Consider the following 25842-nt stretch of genomic DNA (forward strand, 5'->3'; position numbering starts at 1 on the left):
AGCCAAAAAATATCTAGTATAGTACAGTATACCAGAATTGCTGGGCTGTTGCAAACAGCTTCAAAGATCTGATGTCAGAGAAGTATGGGTATAATTACAGTACATAATATCCTACTAATTATGAGGCCAGTGATTCAGAAGATTGAAACCAGCAGTTTATAACTGTCTGCTAAGGTGTAATATCACACTTATCCCTGAGAAGTGAATTTCGTACAGTATTTGAATAATGAAATAGGACTAGAGTCAATTTTGGCAGTCTTGCTGTAAAGGAGACAATTTGGGCAATTCTGCTTTGCTGTCAACAGCACTGCAAACACAAAAAAGTGAGTCAGATGGTTAATGGGTACCTAAAGTTCCAGAAGGTTCATTTGCCATGCTCCTATTGATATGTCTTTTAGAAAAAGTGCAATGTCTTGGTATATTTAAAGACCACAAAGGTTGGAATAGTTTATGGTAAGCAATGAGGTTGTGATGAAAGCAGTCTACATTTTTAGAGTTAAGTATTTTAACTTTTTGTCTGGTTGAATTGTGGGATAGTAATGAAAATTACTGTAACCATGATCAGTGCTTTGAATATTTTTTATATCTATAACTTTACATGTAAGAAAATCCTGTTCTACATTTAATGCAAGTCTTCCACACTTTGAAATATATTTGATCTTTAAACCACATGCAATACATTTGGAAAATGGTGGTACTGTAAGAGGAGTATTCACAGTTGTTTATTCAGCATCCCTCTGTACTTCTCCAAGAGCACAGTCTTGTAATATTGGGATTTCTGTGTTTTTCATATTTGCTTTATATGTCTTAGTGCCCTTATTTTACTAAATTTTATTTTTAGAATTATGCTTTTGATTTATTTATGTCTCATAGATTCAGGATATCTAGTGCTTGAGGCTAAAGATGAAACAGCAGGCGATGTTGCTTTGCTTTTGAGCCCTGTCATGAATCCAGCGGAAGCAGTTGCAGACTGTTTCCAGTTCTGGTTTACGATTGATGAACTTGATCTTGGTACCATCAATATCTACATTGTTGTAAGTTTTTATTGATTTTTTCGTCTATTATGATTTGTGCACGTATCAGATTCTGACATTTTAATGCAGGGACTCTAGGTATTATGGCCTAGCTGAGTTGAAGAATGGCAGGAGATGCCAGTTATCCTTTAGAATCATGTTATTCCCAGTTGAGTTAGGAACCAGTGAGTTTTTGTGGGCAGGTGTGTATTAAGATCTCTGAAATTGATATAAAGGATTTACTAGTCAACCTCCCAATTTTGTAAAAGAATTTTTTTCCCCAGAAGCTTACTGATTATCAGGATTATAAGTCAACTGTATTATGTTACTCAGAGTCCTGTAATAATGCCCTCTAGCACTTTCAGATTCAATCAGAGCTTGCAAATATATCTTGTTTTTATGGTTTTGAATTAGTGTAAATTTGCATAACTACTTTTATTTTCCTAAAGCACCTAACAGTAACATGCAATCCTAACGGCCACTCTTTTTATGAATTTCATTGAACAAAATAGTGAGGGACTATCTAGTGTTTAAGAGCACTGTGTATTTTTATTACCTTGTTTAAGAGTGTTTTTTATTACCTTATTTAAGAGTGTTTTTTATTACCTTATTTAAGAGTGTTTTTTATTACCTTATTTAAGAGTGTTTTTTATTACCTTATTTAAGAGCACTGTATTTTTGATTTCCTGATTTAACAGCAGTGTTGTTTTTTAGTAACTTTATTTTTTTTAAATAACTTTTGCTGAATAACAGCTAAAAACTTATAGTAATTTTTCGTATGCCAAGGAATGACACAAGTGAAAAATTAGTTTTACTTTGTTATGCAAAAGTATATGTATAGTATCACCTAGCAAATTGAAAGTTTGTGTTGGATTATGTTGCTCGAACAAATTTTAAGTATTGTATTTCTTTTAAATGTAATTTGTCACATTCTAGGCAACAGTTACGTTTTCACAAATTCCCAAAGTTTTTTTATGCTGCAAACATCATCTCCTTGAAGCTTTCTTTGCAGTGTGAATACTGTAAATTTTATAGATGACCAATTATTACATTTACATGTGTTTCCTTGTGAAAAGGTATGTTGCATATGTTGATTTATGTATTTCAGTGAAAGTTATTTTTGTTCCAGCCCCTTGGAGAAGACCGTATAAAACTATGGGGACTAAGTGCTATTCCTGCTGGGGAATGGAGTATTGGACGTGTTCCCCTCGCTGGCGTGACAGATAGGCATTTCCACATTGTAGTTGAAGGCATCACGTTCATCTCTCAGAAGCAGGATTTAAGTAAGCATCAAAAGAAGGAAAATACTTTTAATTTTGCTTATGGTAATGTGAGTAATGTCATAATTTTAAGAAGCTGCTCTTCATTACTGTAATTCATGTGGAATCATTCATCGACTGCACCTGCTCCTACATTTGCACATACCACATTTAATTACAGTACCTTACAAATTTTTATATACATGTACTGTATAAATAATCATTTATTTAATGACAAGGCTTTGTAGATCATTTTGTTATTTAGGTTCTGAAGTACTGTAAATAAGCCCATCAGCATACTGAAATTAATAACAAAAAGCTTCAAAAGTTATTCAAAATAGAATTAAATTATTGTACTAAAGTGAATTAAATGGTTAAACTAATTTAGAATAAATATGGTAGGGTTAAAAAATACTAAAGGAACTTGATGGTAAAAAATATATTTGCTAAAAATTAAAGAATTGAAAGATAATAAAAGTGAAAATATGGGGAAACTAAAACTGCCAAATACTTTTTTTTTCTTTATTACAGTATTTAATTTTTTAGTAGCTTTGGTTAATATCTCAAGGTCTCTGTATTTATTTTCTAATTTAATCTTATTTTTTACAATTTTCGTTTTAAGTGTTTAGCTCATTTTAAGCTGGGCATTTTATTTAATTGCATTCTCAGTTATTTTTATAGTTTTGTCATTAATTTAAGCCTGGGGGTGAACTTATCTACCTTGAAATCTACTTAACCTTGGCAAAATTATTCTTCATGGTGTTAGAATTTTATAGTAGCTTTATTATTATTATTATTCAGAAGATGAACCCTATTCATATGGACCAAGCCTGCAGGGACCTTTGACTTAAAATTCAAGCTTCCAAAGAATATGGTGTTCATTCAAAAGAAGTAACAGAAGGTAATGGGAGATACAGAAAGAGGAGATCAGTTATTAGAAAGACAGATAAGTTAACAAATTAATAAATGAATAAATAAAATTTTATTGAAATAGAAGGAGAGTTGTATTAGGGTAGTAATGCATTGCATCTTTGCTTGAACTTCTGGGTTTCCAATTGCATGATATCTTCAGGGGGACTGTTCCACAGTCCAACAATGCGAGGAATAAAGGACATCTGGAACTGAGAAGTTTGGTGGCAAGGTACATTTACTGTATATTGGTGCTGCTGTTCAGCAAATCTGGTTGTTTTCGGCAGGAAAATGGATCAGGGATCAATTGTGAATGTGAAAGACCTTTGTTAAAATACAACTTATGAAAAATTGACAAACAAGAGACCATCCATCGACGGTCCAAGTTGTAAATGCTAATATTAGGGAACAGAAGTCTACCACCACAAATCACTCTATCTAAAAGAGATGTTTGGCAGAAGCAGACATCCACATCCTAGTAAAGGAAGGACTAATGACCTAAAGCAGGTTGCGTTGATTTTATCACTGTTATAAGTGAATGAGGCTTCATGAATTTTCATTAGATGTTTCTCAGAAGTAAGATGTGGGTTAAAAGCTACATTATTATTGAGAAATTAACTTTTAAACAGACTGTATTGTAGGGAATGATTGGTAGAAACAGTTTGAAACTGGTGATATTCTTTGGAGCTTTGCAGTACAGTAAAGTGTCGCATATTGTAACATTGTGTATTATGATGTTTCTTTTGGTACTGCTACATGATGTTTGTTTTTGCTATTTTCAGAAGTTATATCATAGAAGATGAACACTGAAATTACAAAAAATTTCATTTCAGAAATGGATGACTTTGTGATATTTAAGGGCCTGTGTACCTTATGGCCTCCTGTTGCTGTCCCAGCAAATGACACAGGCATTTCAACTACTGTCTCTCCCATCAGTACTACAACTCCAGGTATCATATATCCAGATAAATAAGGGTTATGCCTTGGTCCTATTTTCATTAGCTTAGCTTGTGGTATTATTGTGAATATCATTTATTATATCACTGGTCAATTTAACAGATTATGCAAATTTGAGGAGCAGTTTAAAATCAGTGTAAAACTTTCAAAATTGATGATACACTATTATGAATTTTATTGGCAGATATTGATTACATACTTATACTTGTTATCTTTACTAATGTTCTGGTTTAAATTTTTCCTCAAAAGAACCTCTTGGTGACTATGACTGTGATTTTGAAGATTTCTTTATGCCATACTGTACTTGGAGAAATGCGGATGAGAATGGCACCTCAGCGTGGGTTTGGCAGCAAGGACCACCAGATACTGTATCTCCTGGTCCTGCTGTTGATCACACATTAGGAGACAGTAAGTATTTTTTTATTATTAGAAGTTTTTAAACAAATGCTCACATTACAAGGTATTTTCTGTTAGACTTTCTAGTATTTTTTTTATTATTAGAAGTTTTTAAACAAATGCTCACATGACAAGGTATTTTCTATTAGACTTTACTCTCTAGAAATAAAATATTTTGTAGATTTTAAAGTCTGGCCTTATATTACCGGAAACCATATGAGTAAATTGTTATATTTTTCATGCTGTATTTCTATTAAAGCATCATTTTATTCAGCCCTTGTGTTTTTGTTTTAGAGAGTGGACATTACCTTTTTGTGGAAGCACAGTGGGATGGTGAACCATCCATGACAGTCCCACTTACTCAAGGCCCTGTAGAAGATGCCCAGTGCTTCAGATTTTGGTACTACATATTTGGTGAAAAACCCCCACAACTCCAAGCAACAGTGGAAGCTCAAGGAGAAGTTTTGACTCCAACCTTCATTAAGACTGGCTCTCAGGGTGATGCTTGGCATCAGGCTGTAATAAATCTGAAATTGGAAAGTGAACAGTATAATGTAAGCTGTATTTGGATTTGGATTTGGGTGCTATAACTGACTCATTTATTCCACATACTGATCATACAAGATAGAGGAATGCCTCTGAAAAATGCAGCATAGATTTTTTCAAAGCTAATGAACTTGACATTGTTGGTATATATATATATGTTAAGTGAACACAATCAAATGCATTTAATATAATATTGTTTTATTTTTACTACCAGGTAATGATCATAGCCAAATGGAATGAAAGTAGTCAGGGCTTAGTAGCGGTCGATGACCTTCGTTTACACCAAGGTGTCTGTGCTCATGACCCAAATGATCCAGGAGCACTCCATGATTTTGAAGAGAGTGGTTCTAACTTTGATATAGAAGGAACTGTACAGTGGGATACTACAAGTACATCTGAGCAGCCTGATCACACTTTTGGAACCACAAAAGGTAGTATTATTTGTAATCAATTTATTTCATTATTCGTTTAATTAGTAATTGATTGTGATCCCAAAATAATTTTTAAAAATTTGTGTTTAAGAAATACAGACTATTATTGTACGCAGTCTAATGCTGCAGTTTTGATGTGATGACCATATATAACTTGAATAAAAAATGTATACTATTCTGGGTCACAGAGTGATTACCATTATGTAGATGGAATTAAAGATTCTTTGCTGAGAACATTTGAACAAAGCTGTATTATTTTCTGTCTTTCCTTTTCATGTTTCCCTTGATTTCTTCTCGCTTAACTGTCTAGATTCTTCAAGTTTGCCTTGCTCATTTAAGGACAAGTTCTTTGGGTGAGCCCCATACGTCATGAAATGGGACTGTTTTTTGTTAAATTAAAATACTTTATGGTAATATTTACTATCCTGAGAGGTGAAATATCTTAATCTATTAATCTGTGTTTATTGACAGTTTTGATAGTTTGAACAAATTCACGAGGGAGTACCTTTTTTTTTTTTTTGTGGGGTCTTGGGTTCCAGTTCTGGTCTCTTGGCTTTAGTCTGTATATTGCCCCTTAGATCTTCATGAATATTCTTGCTCTAGTAGCCTCCTGGGTGCATCATCTAGGCTTGAGTCTTTCCTGCTATCTGGATTTTTGATGTAGCTGAATCATTTCTGCCAAAAATACTCTTAAGTTTTATCGACAGTCCCATTTAGCCAGTTTCAACAAAGTATAATAAATACAGAGTATATTTTCCAACTTTTTGTGACTTGATTTTACATTACTGCTGAGTTAATATAATCAACTTCGGTATTTTATTCTGTAACATTTTCTTTCAATCTACACAGGTCATATGGCAAGGGTATTGCTAAGTGGATACAAGAAAGATGATAAAGGCCAGATAACATCACCTGTGTATGAGATTCAAGGAAAGACTTACCAGTAAAGTATCACAAATCTTTGTCATATCTTAGGTTTTATGTTATATTAAAATATTGAAACATACATGATGCCATAGTTTCTGTAAAACTTGTACTTTAGTTCACATTGCTTGTCTAATCAAGGGAAATGCAGTCAGTGTAAGTGAGTTTGACCTAATTCCAGATTGGATATTTACCTTGTAGGTGACCATTTTCTGTTTAAATTTTCAGATGCATCCACTTTTATTATTACTTTAGTGGTTTATCGGATGTTGCTGAATTAACAGCCTTCGCAGCAGACTCTGAAAGTGGTAATGGTGATCTTCATATGGGAACCAAAGTACCTTTATTTATACAAAGAGAAGCGCAAGGAGACAACTGGATTCATGTTCAGTCGTACAATCCTATCTCTGTTGACTACCAGGTAACATGAGTTTTTTCTTTTGGGTACTAGAATTTTTCATATACAGTACACCTATTGTTTACAGTATGTATTGAAGACATTAGATGTATTACACATACTGTACAGTATATGGAATTAGAATATGTATATGAAATTAAAATCTTTTCATCATCAGTAAATGACAGTTAATGGAACAAAAGAGTTGTTGAGTGAAATGAGATTTCCCCTGAATGTTGTTTTAGTAACTTGGATTCATCATTTATATGCTTATTATACTTACAATGTTTGGTGTCTAAATATGAAAATTATATTCAAAAGCTTTATGTGAAGTGATCATAATAAGACAGTTTATATCATGTATAGAAATAGTATTTTTTAAGGTTTCATGTTTCATCATACTAACGTTTTACCCTGACCAATCATGTAACTAGTGATTTCTGCTTTCATTGGGCACCAAAGCTTATGTTAAGTAAAAAAATTATATCTCTAAAAATTGTGTTAAAAGCTGGGCTGATGTGCCTAGACTATCTATGCTTTTTCTCTTCTACAGACTTTATTTAATAGTATTATCTCTTCACTTCTCAGCTAATCTTTGAAGCGGTCTTACTTGGTGACAGTGCTGATGTTGTCCTTGGCATAGATGATGTATATAGCACTACAAGTTCCTGCTATTCTTTTGGTAATTGTAACTTTGAGCATGACATGTGTAGCTGGAGAAATGATGAGACTGATGAGGCTGAATGGCTCCTACAGAGCCCAAGTGATGGAGGGATGGTTGAGGGACCCCCATTTGATCATTCATTTAGTACAGCAAAAGGTAAGGGGATTTTGTGAATGCAGCTTTTTTTTAATATCATATCTCTTTAAATCCTGTTTCTAATTCCAAAATATTTTAAATGATAGATGATGGCGTTTCAACCTACAATACCATACTTTTGAAGATTGTGGACTGTTGCTTATGTATGTTATTACTATTTTAACTCTTTGGCTTAGTTATGTACATTAATACTGTACTATTTTTTGAACTCTTTGGCTTAGTTATGACACATCTATAACAATAATTACTCATACTGGTGAATTTAGCAGAGCTTACTGTAAAATCTTCATTTTGCGCAGTGCATTGAAAAGAGACCCAGCGTATTATTACTGGCAGATATCTCCTTACAAATTTTAGGTTTACCTGTATAGGATTTATAAAATTTGAATTACGTTTTCTTGCAGGTCACTATATCATCATATCAGGACCACAAATGCCAGAAGGAGGTGGTCTTGCTCACCTAGTTTCTCAGAGATATCCTCCCACTGATGTACATGGAGGGTGTATCAGTTTTTGGTACAATGCTGCATTTATTGAAGGCTTTCTTAGAGTAAGTGAGATATGTCTTTATTTTAAAGTCTTTTGTATGCAGGTAGCTTGAATTGAGGTAATGTAATACATTATCTTTGTTTTGGGTTACTTCTGTGTGATTTATCATAAATCCTATCGTATGTTGTCAAGGAAAAATATTTGCAATTATGAAGAGTGCTAAATTTTCATTAGACTTGAAAAGAATTATGAACTTTCACAAAAATAGTCTATACAGTTTTTGATACATCCAATCTTTGATATTTAATAGTATAGTAAAATATAATGCATGATGTGTGAAGTAATTCAAACAAAAAGTAAGTGAAAAATAATAACTGAAATATCCTCTTGTTTTCTAGCTTGTAATTCAAATCTGATCCTCATAGATTATTATATATATATATATATATATATATATATATATATATATATATATATATATATATATATATATATATATATATATATATATATATATATATATATATATATATATATATATATATATATATATATATATATATATATATGTATATATATATATATGTATATATATATATATATATATATATATATGAATGTCTTTTCCTGTAATACTACAGTGTAATATGAAAATAAGAAGGCCCATAAAACACTATTTAAACGCTGAAACCATATATTTACTTGTTTCTGTGCCCTGTTCACTGGTAGAATATGGACAGGTGGAAAGTTACAATGGTTTTCAAAAACATGAAATGCCTTAGCCGATGTTAAGGAGGTGGTATTGACTAGTGGTTTGTACGTTTGATGGATCTGGCGGTCGCGTTTCTTGTCATCTTCTTATTAAGGTGTCGATGATTTCAATCCTCCTGAAGTTCATATTGTTGGTTTGATTGATGATAGCAGATTCCAGCATCTTTCTTTTGTACGGACAGCTACTCTTGAAAACCAACTCCGCCCCACTCCAGTTAATGACATGCCCTGTATTTTTGGAAAATTGTAATGCTGATCTTTTGTGCTCTGTTAAGAAGCGATCTACCTGTCTCGCCTACATAGATGTCATTTACACACGGTATCTTGTAAACTCCGGCTTCTTCCTTATGTTATTTTAAGTATCGTTAACGAGCGAACTCCCGATGGATTTGGGATAATAATCCTTTCATTTTCCATTATCCCAAATCCATCGGGAGGACTCGTTAACGATACTTAAATAACTGGGAAGAAGCCAAGATACTGTGTAGTAATTGTCTTGAATCTATGTAGGCGAGACAGGTAGATCGCTCTCGCAAAGAATAACAGAGCACAAAAGATTTGTTCGAGAGTTCGGGAATTTTTTTCATTAACTGAGTGGGGCGGAGTTGGTTTTCAAGAGTAGCTGTCCGTACAAAAGAAAGATGCTGGAATCTGCTATCATCAATCAAACCAACAATATGAACCTGTCAGAGAGGACATTGACACCTTAATAACTCGGGCCCTCTTGAAGAAGATGACCCAAGAAACGCGACCGCCAGATCCATCGCCAAACGGGAGCTAATGAGGCCAAAACCACTAGGGAATTTTATCCTCCTCCTTTAAGAAAAACCTCCTTAACATACACACCTTCATGTTTTTGTATATATACCATTTCCACCTGTTAGTGAACAGGGGCACAGAAACAAGTACGAAATATATGGTTTCAACGTTTAAATAGTGTTTTATGGGCCTTCTTATTTTCATATATATATATATATATATATATATATATATATATATATATATATATATATATATATATATATATATGTATGACAGCTGTTCTTTTCTAAAAATGTAGCCACTGTATTGACTGTACTGAATTGAGTTGTTAAGAAGATATTTCATAAGCTTTGCTTATTATATAGTTGAAACGGAATTATGATGCTGGAATACATTTTTTTTTCATTTCTCTAGGTGTCTTTGGACTCTGGCTCTAACTGGTACACAGCCTGGGAGCTTGAAATAGGATTTGATACATTTTGGCACCCTGCACAAGTCAATGTTCTTCTTCATAGTACCTCTTTCAAGGTAAAAATTTTTATTTACATACTGTTAACGTATACAGTACTTGTAAAGTTGGGAGGATTAATTTATAAATATTTATATCACAACAGTTGTGTCAAACTGTTTGTGGTGACAGCAATTTCCTTTACAATAGGTTTAAACGAGTATAAAACCAACAGAAGCTACAGATTCGTAAAACAATTACTTATTGTAAGAGGTTTTCCATTGAATAATGATGCAAGGAAGCATTTTAATTTTTATTATTAAAGTACCGTATAGTCTTTTTGAAAGCATAATTATTTTTAAAAATAATACTTTGCAGATGTTTGAAATCTTATTGTTATTTAATGTAGTCCTGAAATAGTTAAACAACCATTTAGTAGTTAAATTATTTGTGCCTTGAGAATTGTTTCAGATATATGACACTGACAGAAAAATATGTATCACACCACACAGATTGTCATAACCGGGTTCTTGAAATCAGACCCTAATACCTGGATTGCTATAGATGATCTCAGTTTCCAACACAGTGTGCCATGTGTTGGAGGTCTTAAACCAGAGGTAGCAGATGCAGTGGAGGAAAGTAAGTTGAAGATAGTGGCTTATTCAATAAAGATCAGAATGCAATAAAACCTAAGAAAGTCAACATTTTTGTGGTTAATTTGTAGTGTGATGTTTTATTTTATTACAGAATTAAATGTACAGGCTCCGAATATCAGTTGATCCCTTTGCCGTATTCCTAAACTGATATCTTAGTTGATTATCATAGACAGTACTTGGAGGTGTCAGCTGTCAGTCTAAACACAGCTTGTAATATTGTACTATGCAGATGGACCTTCAAATTAACTAAAATTGACAAGTTTGTCTTTTAGTTTCCTGTAAAAGAAAACTATTGTGCTGGCTTTGTCTGTCCTCCCACCCTCAGATCTTAAAAACTACTGAGGCTAGAGTGCTGAAAATTGGTATGTTGATCATCCACCCTCCAATCATCAAACATACCAAATTGCAGCCCTCGAGCCTCTGTAGTTTTTATTTTATTTAAGGTCAACGTTAGCCATAACTCGATTGTGCCGAAGAAACTTGAGTGCAGCTTTTACTTGTTTTATATTAGACGCAATGCAGAGGTATACAACTACCTTAAAAGGAACGCCAGTATTAGGTCCACTTGTATGATAGGGTAGATTGATCAGGTACTATTTTGTCAGTGCTATTATAGCTGCATTTTTACATAAGGTATTTCATTTGTGTTTGTTATGCCTGTCTCTGTGTTAATCTATATCTAGTCTCTGTTCAGTCTGAAAATTTGAGTCAAAATCACTTAGTAGTATATCAGTATCTTTGTATGACTTTTAACGACTGATAGTAGCTGTTATTTCCAGAGTTGGGAACACATTCTTCCCCTTTTCAGTAATCATGACAATACACATATTCTGCTGTAGTAATTCTCCTCGTTTTAGAATAGAAATCAAAATTTTAAAACTAATGAAGCCATGAAATTTTCAATGTTACTGTATATTGTCCTTTGTTATTGAGCTATGTGTTGTTGTGGAGTGCTCAGCATACTTTATTGTTTGGAGTATTGGCTGCTGGGGTATTTCAGGGGCCATATGCTTGTCGGTGACTACATAACCAGCGTTCTTAAATTTCTTTCTGTGCTGAAGTCTTAGTACTGTGGCCTTCCAGTACTGTATTGGGTTTGAATTCCCATGCTCAATAGAATGCTCATAAACACTTTTCTTGTATTTGTATAATTTTTCACTTTTCTTTATTTAATCGTAATTACATATTCAGTTTCATTTGCTTTTGATTTATATATACTGTACGGTAATAAGTTTTAAATGAGTACTGTACCATATTAAAAATTCTGTTCTGTTGAAGCCTATTATACAGCTTCTTTATGTTTAGATTTGTTTATGAATGTGTATGCTCATTCTGAATAATAATAATAATACTGTAGTGGTATTACAGTACTGTATATTGTGTTTACATTACATTGCAGCATATTTTATCTTTTTATTGTAAACATAAGTTTAACTATATTAAAATGGGGTTCTTGTGAGCTTCATTTTCACTTATAAAGTGTATTCCCTTGAAGCTTATCTTTTACTTTTAAAACTGGGTTCTTTGTAGCATGATATTTACTCGTAACTTTGTACTGTATTTAAATTTATTTGTGTCTGTGATGTTTATGTAGAATTTCAGAGGGGCTGTTGTATTGTGGGGGTTATTTAGAGATGGCCATATTATTTCTTTCAAGCACGTCACTATTGAAGAGCTTTTCTCGGACCATTATAAATATGTAACCTCCTTTCACAACTAACATATAGTCTGGAACGTTTGTTGGTTCTTCTAGTCATAGTTGTAAGGGAAGTCTTTGTATCCCCTTGTCCCAACATCTGACTTTTTCAGCAGTCATTGTTTTCATTATTAAGCACTCTTACTAGACCACTGTTTGAGACCCTTTTCCTTTCAAGATTCTGTAGTTTTCACATGTAGATTTTCCCCCCTTGAATTATACATACGTAATCATGTATTAGGTTTTCAATTCTATCTGGAGATGAGATATGTTTAAAGTTCTTGTACTGGTTGCTTCTAATCCTTTTCAATTCAGATGAGGTAAAAGTATGGCATTACTGAACTAACCTAGGTGTTGAAATTCTGGTATTACAAAAGTACTGTACTTCATTAGTAGCAGAATTTTGGCTTATGATTAAATCATCATTTTTTTTATTACATTAATGTTCTAATTTTTTACATTTATTATTGTTCTCATTTTTAACTTTCTTAATTTTGTTCCTATTTTTAACATAATTTATTACAATAAAATAAAACTTTAGTTTGAAAAGGCTTCAAAATTAGCTTTAATTATATTATAAAAGTTCACATAACAGAGTATGGTCATGAATGAGATTTGCAACAGACAAGATTTGCCATAACCTAGTAATCTAAAAGGGTTAAGATTTTTATTTGTCTAATTTTTTGTTTTGTTTTACAGCTCTTCTGAATATTGCTTGCAAGTTCAATAGCAAATGCAGCTATACAGTACTAGGTGAAATGACAATAGGAACAACAGAAAATGTACATGATTATCGAGGCCATGGAAACTATCTCTATGCAACAGCTTTTCACAAGAAAGAGACTGAAGTTTACAGTTTGGTCTCAAACCGCCTTGCTCCAAACTTTGATGTGGAGTCTTCAGCTGTTAACAAGTATTGTATTGCATTCTGGTGAGTATGATTAAAATATAGGCCATTTGGATTTTTATATCATATTTTCAAGACAGCTGCTGTATTCTTGATGTTGGACACGTCATTGTTGTGCGCCATATTAAGATCTTTAGAAGTTTTGAATGTTAAGTAAATTAGAAAAGAGATACCAACTTCCAAGTTTGTTTACAAAATAAGTAAAGTGATTGCTGTCTCTTTTGTATAAACTTCCTTATTTTCTTAAAATGCTTCTCCCTCCCCATGAAATTTTGCTATCCTAGTTCAGCTGCTTACAGAATTACACTACAGTAGCTCACCGATATAAAGGATTAAAGTGTCAGAGCCCGCACCGTTATAAAAGAAACTGATATATCATTGTATATATATACCAAAAAGTAATCATTTGCAAAAGTTAAACTACTGTACAACTATACAGTATTTATAATAATGATGATTTAATTAAAGGTTGTTTTGCTTGCGACATCCAATTACAGTATATTGCAAGTATTATTATCATATTGTTACTGTATTACAGAACATACATATTGTCATCATTCGCCATTTTGAGTATGAGCAAGAGTAAGGTTACAAGGCTAAGTTGAAAAAAGAAAATTGGAGCAATGAATGTCAATATATATGGTTGAAAAAGGAAAGAAATTGATTAAAGCTTTGTGGGAGTAAATGTAATGAATAATAGGATGAGAAATGGGGTTAGTAACAAACACTGTTAGCGAAGCAAGAAAGGTAGCAGGGGCTGTGCAAAATATTTGGAAGAGAATTTGACTGTCTGGGGAAATCAAGCCTGGAATATGTAAAAGTTAATGTTGGTTTAACTCTTTTATCAGGAAATAAATTGTGCATGTTGAATTAAAGATAGGAATCCATTAAAACCTTTGAGGTAAATGTTCTTTGTAGTGGAATTTAGAAATGGTGAGAATTGCGGAGATGAGCAGAAGTGGTAAAAAGATTAGTATAGATAAAAGGGTAGATTGGAGCATTTTGATATTGTTTGGTTATATGGAGAGGATGAGGGACATTATGTTAGTGAAAAGGGTACGTTATTTGGAGGTGTTAGAGGGAAGGAAGGATAAATAGTACAGAATAGGTTTAGGAAAGGAAGGGCCTCAAACACCCAAAATGCCCAAGACCAGTGAGTGTATGTGGGTTTGATGTGCTGCTGATGAGCCTTCTGTATACAGTACTGTATGTGTATGTAGCAGTTAATTTGAAATAAAAAGTAAATGAAAAAGGAAAGAAGTGAATAACTGTGAGGATAATACAAGAATGCAAGGGACTCAAGCTCAAGGTTTACAAGAAGGCTGCCAGAAAACCACTTGGGTAATCTAATGTGATGGAATCAGCCAGAGCTCAAGGTTTAAGAACATTGTTTATTAGGCTGCCACCTGGTATAGGCTACCACTTGGTATAATGTAATCTAATGTGATGCCAGAGATGACCCAGCAGCCTGAAATAGCAACATAAGCAATAAATTGAAGTTGAATTGTGATTAATATTAGAATTAATATAGTTTTGTAGTGATGTATAGGATTTGCTATGTTTGTAAATACATACATACATACATACATACATATACTGTATATTATTATTATATATACAGTATATATATATATATATATATATATAATTATATATATATATATATATATATATATATATATATATATATATATATATTTTTTTTTTTTTTTTTTTTTTTTTTCCTAAGTGTTATAGCTAAAAGTCTAAAAGTGAAGGAATGCTTATACATCTTTTAAAAATTAACAGGTACTATATGTTTGGCACATCAAGTCCTTGGCTGCAGGTTGGCAGAACAAATGTTGTAAATGAATATGGAAATGTCACCAAAGGGTCCTATTACTTTTGGGAAAGATTTGTTGGCGTGGAAGATGTTTGGAAGTACGCTCGAGTAAACTTAGACACAACATCTGTCGGTGACTGGAAGGTAAAAATGAACTCCCCTGTTTGTTTCTTGTTAATATAAGGATTTTTTCATCTTACCACGGGCTTGTTTCTTATGGTTAGCTGGTATGAGTTAATTTTTAAGATGGACTTTTTATTATTACCATAACAAGTTAATTAGCAACACTTTTGTATGGTTGCCAGAAGGATTTGTTCACAAATAATAGCTAAAATGTAAAGCAAAGTAAAGCTAAAGAAGGTGAACAGTTGGATGAGATAAAATCAGTGTTCAGATGAAAAATAAAAGTCAGAAAGCAATACAGTTGTGGCCAAGTGGACACTGTAAGAACCTTTAGTATCTTACATAGTGTGACATGCAATGCACACCTTAATCAAGGATCATCAGGTATCACAAACAGTTGACATCAGAGCCATCTAGTTATGGAATGTGGTACTAGACGAGTGTCATAGAGATTTCTGTGGCAAAAAAAATTGAGTTAGTTTAGGGATTGTAGTGACTGGATGGCCTGGGTGTCAGGAATATGAGCTTCACCATTATTTGGATTTAGTGTGGAAAGTAAGAAACTTGTATTATCTTGCTGAAGGAGAAAAACTATTGTAAAAGCTGGGAAGAAAATCATAAATTCAAGAAACATGATATGTTTGCCATGAGTCTATTTTTGTTTCTTTGGGGATACAAACATCGCCTGTTATGTGGTTCGGTTTCTCTTACTGAAGTGATCTGGTGATACTTTTGAGAGGGGCTCATGATCATTCAAGATACTGTATTGTGAGAATTTCGTTGCAGTATGTTAGAAAAAAGTTATTTTCATAAAATCTGAATAATTCTTCTCATATTTTCAGCTTCATATAGATTACAGTTTGATTGTGGATTCTTCTGGAACTCTGGCAGTTGATGACCTTGCTGCTACAAGAGGCAGTTGTGAAACTCTGTTAGACAAGTGTGACTTTGAAGTTAATCAATGTGGTTGGGGCAACGTGCAGAATGACACTTATCAGCTTCAGTGGGTGATGGTTAGAGCAGATTCCACCATTCTTCCAGACCCCATTGCAGGCGACCATACCACTTTGTCTTCATCAGGTAAGCTGTGCAAGACAAGGATTTGGGTGAATGAGTAATTTTTCTTCATAGTTTCTTAAACTACAGAGATTTTATGAATATTTCAGAGTCAATATTATTATGTTTTATTAAACCTGGAGTGATAAATTTTTAGAAATTACGTTTATCATTTTATTTGATAAATTTACATGAAATGTGTTATTAACTGTAGGTTGCAAGTTGATATGATCATGGTGTCAATATTGATAAAACTAATAAGATTACACATTGGAAAATCAATAAATCAGAGTAATTGCAGTAATGAATGGACAATGTATGATTAAGGAAATTGAAACAATTATCTGGTTAGTAGAATATATTCAACATTTCCTGCCATGTAAATACATAGCATCCAAGTTCGCTCTAATGGAAACCTTACATGCTTGCAGAACTTCCATGAGGAACATTAGCTTGATTGAGCATTAGTGATAGGGTACCTGGTAGATTATACCCTCATGTGGTTCTTATTTCAGCTAGTTGATATATTTCCTTGTCGTTGTAGGTCAGGATTTGTTTTTTGGAAAATTGTATCTAATTCAAGTTGTTATCAGTTTCAGAACTTAGTTTCATAATAGAATGCCATTTTTCTTGAACTCACATAAGATCCAAAAATTTACTCCAATGTCAATTTCTTTTTCTAGTTAGCAATATGGGAATTTAATGAATGAAGTATGATACTGTATAAAGTTTTATAAAAAGTACGTTTTCCATTGTTATTTTCTCCCTAGGAGTGAATTATCAGAGAAACATTGGTTATTTTTATATGCAATATTTACAGTGCTCCTACTGACTTTGTTGCATTATTTCAAAAAAACTCAGCAATTGAAAAATTGTAATCATTCTGGCTTGTTCGCAGGGGAAAAATAAGTTAGCAAATTTTAACATTTATCAATGTAGACTAGTTTAACAAGAGCACCGAGTCATAGTCATGGGCTCTTAATGGGGTCACATGTAGGATTGTTCTTGAGAAGTGAAAGGTTGTTGCAAAGAACTTTTGTCTTGAGTGTGACATTCAAGGGACATTGTAAGTAGTCACGCCCTCTATGGGGCCCTGGGAAAAGAAAGGCCCACCCATCAAATTGGAGGTTAACACAGAGGAAAAGGTAGTTACTGAATTAAGAATTTCATAACTCCTCTGAAATCAACTTGTAAAATGTTTGTGACTTACGTAACTTATTTGGCTTACAGGACATTTCATGTTTGCCAAGAGAAAGGAGATAACTCAGAATGAAGATCCTTCAGTAGGGATGTTCCATAGCAGACAGATTCCAAAAGGTGGAGGGGACCAGTGCTTCACCTTTTGGTTTAGAATGCGTGGTATGAAACACTTTCTGATTCCAGATAAGATTGAAAGTTCCTAATTTTGTCAGTTCCTCATCTCTGGGTATTTATACTTGAGTAATCTATCATTGCATAGTTGGTATGTTAATATTGTCTCTCTTTCTAAATGTTGCTGTAGTTTTTTTTATTTTCATTTGTATTTCCTCAAGGTTTCAGAGTATTCATTGTTAGTTTTTAAACATGGCTTCTAGTTTATTGAGTATTTACCTTTGAAAATTCTTTAGGAGAATTTCTTTTGAATATTATTTTGGACCTTTACAGTGGTCAGATTTTTGTAGTGTAATGTATTTCATCCAACATTTAATTCACATATTTTATTATTTTTGAAAATATAAGGTTACAGTCCATACAGCACACACACAATATATTATTTACCTCAACTCCATTGTATTCGGTTGTACAGGTGAAGGAAATGTACTTGATCTTGTGTCAATGAATAAGAGTGACACTCAGAAGATTTGGAGCTGTCCAAGAATACCAAGCTATGGGTGGACGTATAGTGAAGTGGACATCAACACTGACAACTCAGCCATTTCTGTATGTGGACCTATTTTTTAACTTTTTACATATCTTCTATACTTTATTTTCCATTGGTACTTCTATAGCTGAGGTCTTCATGTCCTACCAGATTATATTACATGTCTGTGTTGTTTTAACTGAACATAAGATTATGGATTTACCCGCAGAACGTACATTCTGCTTAGTAAATAAATTAGCTTGGCTTTTGCACTGAAGCATCCAATTAACAGTTTCATTGAACATTTGAAATCTTCAGTGAATGTTGAGCAATGGCTGTAAATTACATAAGGTCATATATATCTAGTGATTATCAGAAAGAAATCACATTAGTTGACTGAATTAATCACATGTTGTTCTCATATTATATTTTGATACATGGTAATTGATAACCATTGTTCATATTTACTATTGCCTTTTACCCCTTGCTCTTGAAAGTTTTGTTATAATCATTTAGAACTTGGAAAGTAGTGTGTATTTGAATTTTAAATGAAGATTTTTTCATTATTTCTATTATAGGGAAAGATATTGATTGGAGGTTTCTCCTTAGTTCTGTTGAGAAAGCAGTCTTTTACAATAAAAAATCCAGTTTTTAAAAATTTGAAAAAAATTTCTGTTATTTTTATATTTCATGTCTTGTTCGATAGAGGATATAATGTAAGCAGATAAAGAAAAGTTTTCTATTAATAACTCTATACAGTACTGTACTTGAGAAAGTGGAAGGTAAGCCAAAGAATAACTCCTCAGTGATGTGGGATCACTTCACTTAGGCACTGCAGTAGAAATTTCAGGTTTGTCCTGAATAGAAAGTTTTTTTTTATTTGCTTCATTGCTTATTATGTCAAGAGTTCTATCATGCTAATCACAGAGAGCTGGTTAGGAGAGTGTTTGGTATATAAATCTTGTACATAAGTACTATGTCTGTAAAACCTATAACACCCTCACAAAAATTCCCTATACAGTATATATGGTTGTTATTGTATCTTTTAGAGGAGAAACAACTGACACTAAATAAAAAGATTAAATAAAAAATAAAAAGCACTGCTTCTTGTGGTCCATTATAGATTTTCATAACTCTTTGTATGCAAGCAAAGGTTTAGTGGTGTTTGATTAATTGTCATAAATATGAACAACACAGTAATTATTTGAGTGTTCTCCATATCTTTTTGTCCATTTTTAAGTATTCTAAGACTAATTTGTGTTTCTTAAATTGTTTTGATTATAAATTTGTTTGTTTAGATTTTTTGTTTCATCTGGATATTCAGTGATGACACACTTTTATTGATATTAGAACAAATTTTTGGAAGGTACAGGTTATCAGCTTTAATTTGGTTGGAAATGTTAGTTCATCATACTAAATAAATCATTGTTGTCCTTTCCTGTTCAGTTACTTTTCTGGAACAATACTGTAAATTAATAATATGTCTTTATTTTCAGCTTGCCTTTATTGCCACATATGCTCCAACATCAAAATCAGGCATTTATCTGGATGACTTTGAATTCAAGCCTAGCAAGTGTCCTCCAACCACAGCCAACTTGTGATTTTGACAGCAACTTATGTGGCTGGACCAACGATGAGTTAGTTGAGGATATATGGCTTGTTGGCAAAGGTTATACCCAAGATCCCAGTATTGTGTCAGGCCCTCTCTTAGATCACACCTCTGAGACGGGGATGTATGCTTATGTAGACTTCACAAGAAATAGTAGTAAGTGGAATTTTTTTTTTAGCTGAAAAAGAGTATCATAGTGTATGATTTTTGTATAATAAATGTAAAGATTACCGCAATTTTTTCATTCTTTTAGATAGGCAAAATTTCCTTGTTTTTTAAATGAGTTCACACTTGCTTCACTTCAGATGAAAATATGTTAATTCTTTTATGACCTTTCCTCCATTCTTATAGATGCGAGTAGGGAAGTCAGGCTATCAAGTGCAATATATCCGAAACAAGATAAAGGCTGTCTCTCCTTCTGGTATATGAAGTATGGAGAGAATGGTTTGTCTGGCACCTTCACTGTGACCCTGGTATGTCATCCACTGTTTACCTTGTTTTGCTCCTTTACATTACTTTGATGTAGATGATGTGCCTGTATGGTAAAATATAATCATCATTGTTTGACTTGAAAATCATATAGTATGCACTACAGTTGAACATGAAGTACAAACTCAACTCAACATTGTGGTATATCTGTCTTCAGTGAGATTTCCAATATCTTTATGGGAGCTGCAAACGGTCTTACTCTAACTTATTCATCAATGGCTGATATTTTATAAAGGAACACTTGACTAGCAGTGAAATAGTCAGATTATAGAATACTGTAATGTATGAAGAAACACCCGACAGATATCTTAGAGCCTATAGATCTACTGTAATGAATATGGAAGCCGATGGTACTTTAATAGGATGAAAGGGACATTTGAGCTCATAGGTTATTCACCTTCCTATTCAGTACTTGGGTAACATAATTAAAAATGAGAGCTTTTATATTTTATGTGGGCCCTTGAAAATTTCTTAAGTGTTTCATAGTTACAAAGCCCCATAATTTTGGGGATTGTCATCCTTGTAAACTGCCTGGTTAATGCATATATCCAATCCCTAAAGAATGAAACTATGAAAGGTTTTTGGCAGGTTTGAGGGGATGCCTCTTTGTTGAGAATGCTTCATGTACCATCAAACCACCTTACCTTTCATTTTAGTGGTTATTCAGTGCTTGGTTTGTCCATCTTAGCTAGGCTCTAAGACATAACTAGAGGTGAACGTTTTGTTGATACGAAACAAAGAATTTTTTATTTTATATTTACACAGCATTGACAAATATTGTGCATCATAATTTAATGTATTACTGTTTACTTCTTTAGGTGCAGCTTAATGAGGATGGTGCAGTTAATACTGAAAAGCTGATAGATATGAACAATGATGTACATACAAAAGACTGGACCTATACTTATGTAAGAGCTGTTATCATAAGTTTATAATTTTTAAAAATTCATATACTGTTTTAATTTAGCCTATTTATTAATTTTTATTCTGTTGAGTATTTTTTTAATATTTGCTTATTTTATATAAATCCAGTGTATACTGTATATGTGTCTTTGCAACATATATGTTTTTTATTGAAATGAAAGTATATCATTTTTACAGTGTATACTGATTTAGATGCATCACAAACTTACAGGTTGAGTTTTCATCAGAAGAATATGACTTCCAGCTTTATTTGGATACTCGTAAATTTACTTCTGATCAATTCATGGCTCTTGATGATACATTGCTGCTCTTCTCACCTTGTTCAGAGCTCCCTACTACTCCAACTCCAAGACCTTTATTCTGTAAGACCTGTTTTTCATATTTTGAAAAACTTTTTTTTTTTTAATATTGCTTGTTAAAAGTTCTGTAGTGTTATAATTTTAGAAAAACTTAATTATTCAATTTCTGATGGTAGGAAGCACCCAGTAAGAAAGTTAATGTTAGTGTGAGTACTGCTTGCTCCAAAATACAACTAATACATTGGAGAAAAGCATTCATAAGCAAGGTCATCTGTACAGGAAACATTATGTTTGGGGTCTTGGAATTTCTGACTGACATTAGGTCCCCCCATACTGTGATGGATAAGAAGTTCTTGGTCTCATGACCTTGGAAACCTTTGTTTAGCCTCAATAATTATTATTAGTTTGCAGATAGTTTTTCATATAAATTTCCCAGATTTTATTAGACTGATTGTACTGTATAGACCTTTACGGAACACTAAAAGTAATTACATAGCCTGAGAAATGCTTACCAAACCTTACTTTCTTTCCTCTCCACTCATGCGCATGTGGATGCTCTGGAATGGTTGATGGGTACTGTACTTTTTCAGGCTTGAATGTCCTAGAAAATGAATACTGAAGCAGACACCTTTATGGAGAACACAGATTTAGATTTTGATGATGAATATATGCTGATTAGTGCATGGACATTTGGCCTTCAAAATATTTATGAGATCCTTGTAAAAGATGTTGATCATGCAGTTTCTAATTTAGATTTGGCCTCAGGGAATGTGTTATACTACTATACTTGCTATATCCTGTATGATTGTCATGGGAAGTTATGGTATATTCGGCATGAGTAATCTAACCCCCCCTCCATTTTTTATAGCATCAAAGAAAATACTGTATGCATTTTCACTAAGAGTGCTTAAACAACCTTTTTGTAGGGTAGAGAACACAGGCATTAACGAAGCTCTAGAGACGTAACTAAGTGAATTTATTGATTTCATACAATGAGCATTTAATTTTATTGAGATTACAGCATTATTTTAGCAATTTTAATATGGTGTTCATTTTATATGAGTCGTCATTATCTAGTGCCTATGATTTTTAAGCTACTTGTTATGATTATTGAGAGTTGTCAGTGTATTTACTCTCAAAATGGAAATTAAATGTTTACTGGAAGGCTGATTATTTGGCAGTTTGAACACTGGTGTACATTCTGATGTCTTGGTTCATTGATGTATATTATCATGTTATTTGATAGCATGTAACATCAAATACTGACAGTGTTTATAACCGCCAGCAATGTGTGATTTTGAATCGGATGACATTTGTGGATTCATTCAAGACGATGAAGATGATATTGATTGGATTCATGGTTCTGCAAAAGACAGCAGTCAGCTTCCAAATGATCACACCTTTGGCACTTCTGATGGTATTAAACTCTTTTTTGAATATTTTCAAAGATAGTGGTTTGTATGTTGTCAATATCATATTCTGTTTGAGTTATTTTACAGCTATCTTTTTTTCTTTTTTATAAAGTGTTTTATCAACCTGTGATTTACTACCAATAGATATTAATTCTGAATCTTTTATGCTCAACAACTTGACATAGGTCCATTATATGTATAGTATTGCAAGTCAAGATTAACGTAAAGGTGGTAAATTTTCAAGAGAAAGCAATAGAAAAGCATTACAATAAATTATCAGTATCCTCTGTTTTCTTGTGATACATTAAGATGCTGTGCCTAACATTCATGTACATGATGATTAATTCCATAAGATCCAGTTTGATGAAATTTAAATACAGTAAATGAAACAAATATTGAATTTTGAAGTAACACCATGTTAACTGAAACATTTTACAGATATACTGTTTAATATGATTTGGATGAAAATTAAATTAAAGACATTCCATTGGTATATTGTTGTGTTGTGTATCTTATAGTATTCTTGAAAATGTTTTCTGTTTCTTTAAAGGAAAATATATGTATGTGAGGTCATCTGGTACTGGAATAGGAGCAGTTACTACCCTTTTCTCTCCTATGATATATGATGCATCTGATGCATGTGTGGCAGTATCTTATTTTACAACAACTAAGTCGGATACTATTCAAGTATTGCTGTTGGAGGAAGGAAGTGACAAGCCTGTATCCCTTACTGTCCTTAATTCCCCTATTGGGTCATGGGTTAACATCAGGTTAGTGTTATATTTACACAAGTCTTCACAATCTCACTATACGGTAAAAAGATGTTGAATTTCTGATATTAATCTTAGTTGGACCTCTTTGATGAAGTAGATATTTTTTGGTGCTGTATTTTTTTAACTGGTTGTATACTTTTTTCTTGTGTAGTATTCTCCTTTACAGTAATTTTGTATTAGACAAACCTAGATTTTTCTGTTTTTTGTTATAGTTTACAGCTTTGATGGCTATGGTGCCTTGTTCTTGCACTCTCAGGTTGTATTTCCCTTTCTCCATTTTATATATTGAGTCCCTGTATATGGGATTTCAGTATGCACAGCTGACAAAACTTGATACTGTATTGCTACACATGTATCTAAAAGCCATGAGGGGCTTTAGAAAAAAATAATTTCAGAGAGCCTTTGGCAAAAACATATTCAGAGAATCTTGGTAGTTATCTAAACTAATATTCTTAAGTGAATGAGCTTTAGTAAAATTTACTACTAAATTATTGTGGAAAGGAAGATTTTTATTTTCAGTTTTTTTGCAAAACCTTTATGATCTGTCATGCAAGCCCTAAGACCAGATTTTTTGCTAATTCTATTTAGAAGGATCAGCAGTAGTGTTCAAACCTTGCCTTATAACAAAACTACATATCATTGAATTTATCATAGACATTAGCCGTCTGAAGTGAACACCAGTAGGCTACATGAAGCTTAGAGGTTGTTTGATACCCTTTCTTTATATAATAAGCAAAACTACAGTGATCCATTACATCTGTAAATGAAGGCAAAATATTAATGGAAATAACAGTATCATATGCATCTGTAGTTGAGTGTTTTGTTAATATGGTAAGTATGATTTAGATAACTGCCTAGTAGAAGCTGTTTTTCATATCCTTAAGGAAGTTTTAGGAGTACATAAATTATATTAATTCAGTGGTACACTTTATAAGATTTCCTTTTCACTTGTAGAATACCTGTAGCTGCAGAAGGAGGATGGCAACTGGTATTTAAGGTGACGGTACAGAGAGATGGTGGATTCATTGGCATCGATGATGTGATTCTGGCAAATGAACCTTGTCAAGCTCCTGTATCCTGTGACTTTGAGGATCATACATGCTTATGGCAAGCAGAAGAGAGGGATACTTGGAAAATTGGTAATTTTGGATCTATATCAGAACTGCAGTTGTTTTATATATTTTTAGCTAGATCATTTTATTAGGGAAAAAGACAAATTTACTTTCAAAATTAAACATTTTGTAAACAGAAGTCTAACTTCTCAGGCATTTCTGGAAACCAGTATTTTTACTGCAATGTATGAATGCAGTGACATCATAAAATTGTATAATATGTAAAAACAAACCATACCTTAAGCAAAACACTTCCCCATCCCACCCCTCTAACTGGATGTAACTTTGCAACAGGTAGGAAGTCTTAAAAATGTAAGGACCTTACTCTTTGTAAGGAGGGATCTATTACCCTCTGTGATGGAAGGATTGTCTCCTTCTAGATAATTATGTATGGTTGCCTAATTTTAATCAAAGCATTAGGTTATATATATTACAAAGGATTAAATTACTGTAGTTTTAAAAATTTGTTGTTTATCAGTAAACCAAGATTATTATAGTCTTTGTAGATATTATAATACAGTGTCATACATGATAGAGAATAGTAAAAAATTATGGATATTTTTTATATAGTAAATAAGACAGAGAAGATTGTAAGATAATGTAAATGAAAAATTTATGATTACAGTAGAACCTTGGTTCTCGACGCTAATTCGTTGTATTTTATTCTGAGTTAATTTCTCCCATAAGAAATAACTGAAAATGATTAATCCATTCCTGACCACCAGTCATTACCCCAACCTTGCCTTTTATACAAAACTTTACACAAATTACAATTAAATAGGTTCAGAGTTGAATAACTTTCTGTATCAGAAGCACTTTTTACATTTTAAATGCATACTGTATCAAAAAAGTTGGCCTATCTATTACCGATGATATACCGAGAGCCATAGGCTAGGCTAAGTAGCCTTATAGGCACTACCAGAATGTACTGTAACAGGTACACATGAAAACTGTTGTTAATAATGATAACATTGAAAAATAAGCCATATTATCACATGAAAT

General features: G+C 32.8%; 1 protein-coding gene across 1 annotated transcript in view; it reads left to right on the plus strand.

The window, feature by feature from the left end:
- The window catches only part of LOC136846940 (MAM and LDL-receptor class A domain-containing protein 2-like), a 212146-nt gene that overhangs the window by 104030 nt on the left and 82274 nt on the right, over positions 1-25842 (plus strand). Inside the window, 25 exon segments of the mRNA XM_067118195.1 lie at positions 874-1034; positions 2143-2296; positions 4015-4131; positions 4388-4546; positions 4829-5088; positions 5295-5511; positions 6361-6454; positions 6664-6856; positions 7421-7652; positions 8057-8202; positions 10089-10202; positions 10635-10761; positions 13174-13405; positions 15170-15347; positions 16169-16406; positions 17613-17741; positions 18169-18302; positions 19719-19814; positions 19816-19987; positions 20183-20304; positions 21139-21228; positions 21456-21606; positions 22829-22960; positions 23506-23725; positions 24683-24867. Of these exon segments, the coding sequence (XP_066974296.1) occupies positions 874-1034; positions 2143-2296; positions 4015-4131; positions 4388-4546; positions 4829-5088; positions 5295-5511; positions 6361-6454; positions 6664-6856; positions 7421-7652; positions 8057-8202; positions 10089-10202; positions 10635-10761; positions 13174-13405; positions 15170-15347; positions 16169-16406; positions 17613-17741; positions 18169-18302; positions 19719-19814; positions 19816-19987; positions 20183-20304; positions 21139-21228; positions 21456-21606; positions 22829-22960; positions 23506-23725; positions 24683-24867 (4053 nt within the window).

The sequence above is a fragment of the Macrobrachium rosenbergii genome, chromosome 16, assembly GCF_040412425.1.
Source record: "Macrobrachium rosenbergii isolate ZJJX-2024 chromosome 16, ASM4041242v1, whole genome shotgun sequence".
Lineage (NCBI taxonomy): Eukaryota > Metazoa > Arthropoda > Malacostraca > Decapoda > Palaemonidae > Macrobrachium > Macrobrachium rosenbergii.